This window comes from Trichosurus vulpecula, chromosome 7, assembly GCF_011100635.1.
Source record: "Trichosurus vulpecula isolate mTriVul1 chromosome 7, mTriVul1.pri, whole genome shotgun sequence".
In the NCBI taxonomy this organism is placed as follows: domain Eukaryota; kingdom Metazoa; phylum Chordata; class Mammalia; order Diprotodontia; family Phalangeridae; genus Trichosurus; species Trichosurus vulpecula.
The window spans coordinates 256,500,448-256,505,405 of record NC_050579.1 but is presented as its reverse complement, the minus strand read 5'-3'; the positions used below and the strand labels follow the sequence as shown (position 1 = coordinate 256,505,405).

Sequence of the window (4,958 nt, the reverse complement as noted above, 5' to 3'; positions counted from 1 at the left end):
AACTTCTATAATAGAACTTCAGATACTGTGATGAGTGGCTGTGGGAAATAGTCTTCCAATAGGACATAGAAAGTAGCCTACTCTGATTATTCCTAAGGATGGTCTTAAGTATCACTTTGGAAGGCAAATAAATTAATGAGACAACCTCATCAAGAAGGAAGGAAGGAGGGAGGAAAGAAGGGAGGGAGGGAGGGAGGGAGGGAGGAAGGAAGGAAGAAGGAAGAAGAAGAAAGGAAAGAAGAAGAAAAGAAAGGAAGGAAGAAGAAAGAAAGAAAGAAAGAAAGAAAGAAAGAAAGAAAGAAAGAAAGAAAGAAAGAAAGAAAGAAAGAAAGAAGAGAGAGAGAAAGGAAGGAAGGAAGGAAGGAAGGAAGGAAGGAAGGAAGGAAGGAAGGAAGGAAGGAAGGAAGGAAGGAAGGAAGAGACATAGAGAGGAAAGAAGGAAGGAAGGGAGGAAGGAAGGAGGGAAGGAAGGAGGAAGGGAAGGGAGAGGAGGAGGGAGAGAGAGGGAAAAATTGCATGATATTCTTTATATTTGTAAAAAGTTACCTGTCTGGCTCAATCCCTGAGTCACAACCACAAGGACATCATAAATACTAGGTTAAAAACTAAATATGAATGCCTACTCTCTTAGAAGGTACCTGCCACCCTTTGTGAGCCCTTATACCTCCCTACTGCCCTTTTCATGGCTCCAGCCACATCCTTATTTCTCAGGCTATAGATGAGGGGATTGAACATGGGAGTAAGGATAGTATAGAACACAGAGAAAATTTTGTCTTGGGCTGGGGCGTGGTATGAATGGGGCACCATATAAGTATACATGGCTGCACCATAGAACAGAGTCACTACTGTCATATGTGAAGAACAGGTGGCAAAGGCTTTCTTTCTTCCTTCCGCTGAGCTCATACGATGTACAGTAGTGAGAATTCTGGCATAGGAGGCAATTACCACAGAAAAGGGAATCAGTAGCATCAGTACACAACACACATACATCACAGTCTCATAGAGAGCCGTGTCAGCACATGCTAATTTCAGCACAGCAGGTGCTTCACAGAAGAAATGGTTGATCTTTCGGGAATCACAGAAAGGAAAGCTCATTGTGATAGGGGTGAGTAGAAAGCCATCCAAAGAGCCACCAAACCAAGAGCCAGCTATGATCATGAGACAGACCCTTCGATTCATTAGGACTGGGTAGCGTAGAGGGTTACAAATGGCTACATAACGGTCATAGGCCATGAGGCCTAACAGGAAGAATTCAGCCCCCACTAAAGTAAGATAGAGAAAGTGCTGAGCTGTACATCCCACAAAGGAGATGGTCCTCTGTCCCTGGATGTAGTCCACAAGCATCTTGGGCACAATGGTTGAGATATACATCATATCAATGAAGGAGAGATGACTGAGTAGGAAGTACATAGGTGTATGGAGGTGGAGATCTGTGTAAATCAAGAAGATCATGATCCCATTGGCCATCAAGGCCGTGAAGAAAATAACACAGACAATCACAAAAAGGAGTCCTGAGGTTTCTCTGTTGCTGAAGAGCCCCACAAGGATGAAGTCAGTGGAGGAGGTTGTATTGTACCCACCCATTGATTCTATCAAAGTGGTGAAATAGACCTGTAGTCATGCAAAGAAATAGTGACATAAGTGCTAATGACTATCCATTAACATAAGAAATATTAAAATCATGCACAAAGACTACAGACATAAGAACTCTAAGTCAGGTAGTGGGATTCAATGAAAATGGAATTCATTCTGCTTTACCTTTTGGTATTTTTAGAGTATCTTTGGCAACTGAAACATTCTAAAACATTTTGTCAAATACCTATAGGCATACCAACAGGAAAACATTTTGATTTTCTGCTGTTTGAAATGTCTGAAGATATACCTTGAGGCTGATTACTGAGGCAGTAAGTGAAATTTCCTGACTTAAAGTTAAAAGATATAAGTTCAGATCCCAGCCTTGTCACTTTATGGCTGTGTGACTCTGACAAGGTATATTGTTGCTATTATTAATAATAATAATAATGATAGAGACAGTATAACATAGAGAATAGAAGGTTGTCCACTGAGTCAACAAGATATGGACTGAAGTACTTTATCTCAGTAGCTGTGTCACCATGGGCAAATGATTCTTAGTGCCCCAGACTAAAATTATAAATTGAAGAGCTGCTGTCACTATGTTGACATAATGAATTTCCTTACAGGGTATTCTCTACACTAATGAAATCACAGGCATGGAATAAGATATAAATAACAACAATAGCTGTAAACTACAATGATATCTAACATTCATATGACACTTCAAGGTTTTCAAAGTATTTTACATGTATTATTTCATTTGATCTCAACAATATCCCCATGAAACAAGGAATGTAGGTAATTGTTCCCATTTTACTAAGGCTAAGATAATTTAAGTGACTTGCTCAAAGTTTGTTGCACAAACAGGGCCTGAGGCAGGATTTGAACTCATCTTTCTGAATCCAACTCCAGGGCTCTAACTCTGGGCCTTAGTTTTCCCATCTGGAAAATACGAGTATAATAATATTTATTTAACCTATCCATTGTTGTAAGGAAAATTATTTTAAACCTAATGTTTTACATAAATGTAAGTTATTATTATCCACATAATTTTAGGCTGTGGAAACCAACAAAACAAAATAAAATACAAAATAACCCTTAGTTTTCTGCCTCCTTCTTCCATAGTTGCAGTAATTGTGGAAAAGGGAAGGAAAAGGGGCCAAAGAGCGCCACTCATCACACAATTTTAAAATAATATATAAACTTTAACTTTGTACTGTGAATATGAGATCTCCGTCCAATGACCAATGAGTGAATATATTACTAGAAAAATCAAAACTGCATTAGTCTTTATTTTCTTATTATACTCACAATACAAAAGAAGAAAAAGAAAGAAGTTGTATGTAAGGGGAAGGATTGTTGATAAACTCTCCTTAGAGAGACAAATAAAAGAACTGGTTTAATTATGTGCCAAAAAGCAATGAGAAATATCATTTTATAGGACATTTAATGAAAATAATTTTAGCTTTTGCACCGACATCCCCTGCAAGTGAAGTAGAGAAATTCTATGAATTCAGTAAAATTCTCCAAAGCAAATTAATATATTAATGCATAAACTCAGTGACTTCAATGCAAAGATAATAATAAGTGGTGACGTTCAGATCCATAAGAAAATACAACCAGAAATATGGAATAAATTACCAAAGATTGTAGGCTATGTAGAAGCTTCATAACCATATATGTCATGTACACTTCCTATTAGAAAAGAATTGGAAATGCTAAACATGACAGGCAAAGGATAAATTTTTAATGAAATTGATTATATTTTAACACATAAATTACTTGTTTCTGATATCAATTGTATATGTACAATCATACCACTAACTTCTCAGATAAAATATCAAAATTGGCATAGATATAAAAGGAAAAAAAGAAATATATATTGGCATGCGATTAATACAACTTCATCCTGAACCATCTTAATAGGTTACTGATGTTGGAAAATGGACAGAAGAAAGGACATAGACATAGACTACAGCAATTTCATACAGAAGTTAAATCAACATAAATCAATTATCATAATAAGGGAACCAAACAAAGCATAGAATTCTGTATGTGGAGTCTGGAAGGCCTAGATTCAAATCATACTTACTACTGTGTGACTTTGAGCAAGTCTTAAATTATTTTCTTAAAGTCCTCTCACAGCCTTCATTTTTCATCAGTAAAATAAAGAGGTTGGAATGGGATGTCCTCTGAGATCCCTTCCAGTTCTAAATCTATGGTCTTATCATGCCTCAGAACCTAAAAACATCCTTAGTCAACAAAAAACTTGACACTTGCTGGGCAAAGAGATTTGATAGCCACCATAAATAAATATTTACAATAAATATTTATTTATCAACTCTTATGGGGAAAGATACTTGGAGATTATGAGCAGTATCACCATGAAAAACAGAGAGAAGTGAAAGTAAACCCAATTTAAACAACATTTGGTAAGATATCCAACTAAGCAAAAACACTAAAGACATGTAAGGAGGAAAGTGGAAGGTCAACAAACAAAAGAAAAATGTGGAAATGATCTGCATAGATTTTGTTCTTTTTACCACCAAGAACAATAGAAAAACCACATGTGCACTCCCAGATTCTACTTATAAGAAGTGGCGATAGACTAAAGAAGGGGAAACAAGTTCTGAGGACATTAAGGGATCTGAAAGAAGGATAGATAACAATATATGGGGGGGAAAGATCATACCTTATGAGTAACTCAAAAAGGTGACTTAGACTTCACTCCCAGATCTATTCCTGATTCTCTGGACTTTTCCACCTCCTCACCAACAGACCTTTCACTCTGAAGATACCTTGAAATCTTCTCTTATGATTGATCAGTGCCTAGAATAGACCATCATTTAATGAATTTATTTATCTATTTATTTATTTATTCATTTATTCATGTATTTATTTACCTAGGACATCCATGCTCACTTCAATCCTGACTCCACTCCTGAGTTTCCAGACTTTTCTACCTTCTCCCCAGCAGCCACGGCCTTCCTTCTCCCCCTCTGCCGCTTTCCACCTCCTTTGTATGTGTTCTCTTTCCCCATTAAAATATCAGCTCCTGGAAGGTTGGGACTGTCTTTTTTGCTTGTAATTGTATTTCCAGTACTTAGCACAGTATCTGGTACATAGTGGATATTTAATAAATATTTCATCTATTTTTTTTGAGATAGCTGGTGGTACAGTGAAAAGACTACTGAGCCTAGAGTCAGGAAAACCTACTTCAAGTCTGGCCTCAGACACTTACCAGTTCTGTAACCCTGGGAAAGTTACCTAACACCCCCTCCCAAACACCCCCTCTACCTGCCCATTGTCTCAATTTTCTCAATTATAAAATGAGGATAGTAATAGCACTTATCCTTCAGGGTGGATTATTTTGAGGATCAAAT

The 4,958-nt window shown here is 37.1% G+C and overlaps 1 protein-coding gene across 1 annotated transcript; it reads right to left on the bottom strand.

Annotated features, from left to right (window-relative positions):
• Positions 1 to 627: 627 nt before the first annotated feature.
• On the bottom strand, positions 628 to 1,584 carry LOC118857275 (olfactory receptor 2T1). The gene has a single exon (XM_036767948.1). The coding sequence runs from the start codon at positions 1,582 to 1,584 to the stop codon at positions 628 to 630; it is 957 nt and encodes a 318-aa protein (XP_036623843.1).
• Positions 1,585 to 4,958: the final 3,374 nt, after the last annotated feature.

What these genes read in the sequence shown, in the direction of transcription:
- LOC118857275 (XM_036767948.1), bottom strand. Translation starts at nt 1,584, where the DNA reads ATGGGTGGGTACAATACAACCTCCTCCACTGACTTCATCCTTGTGGGG.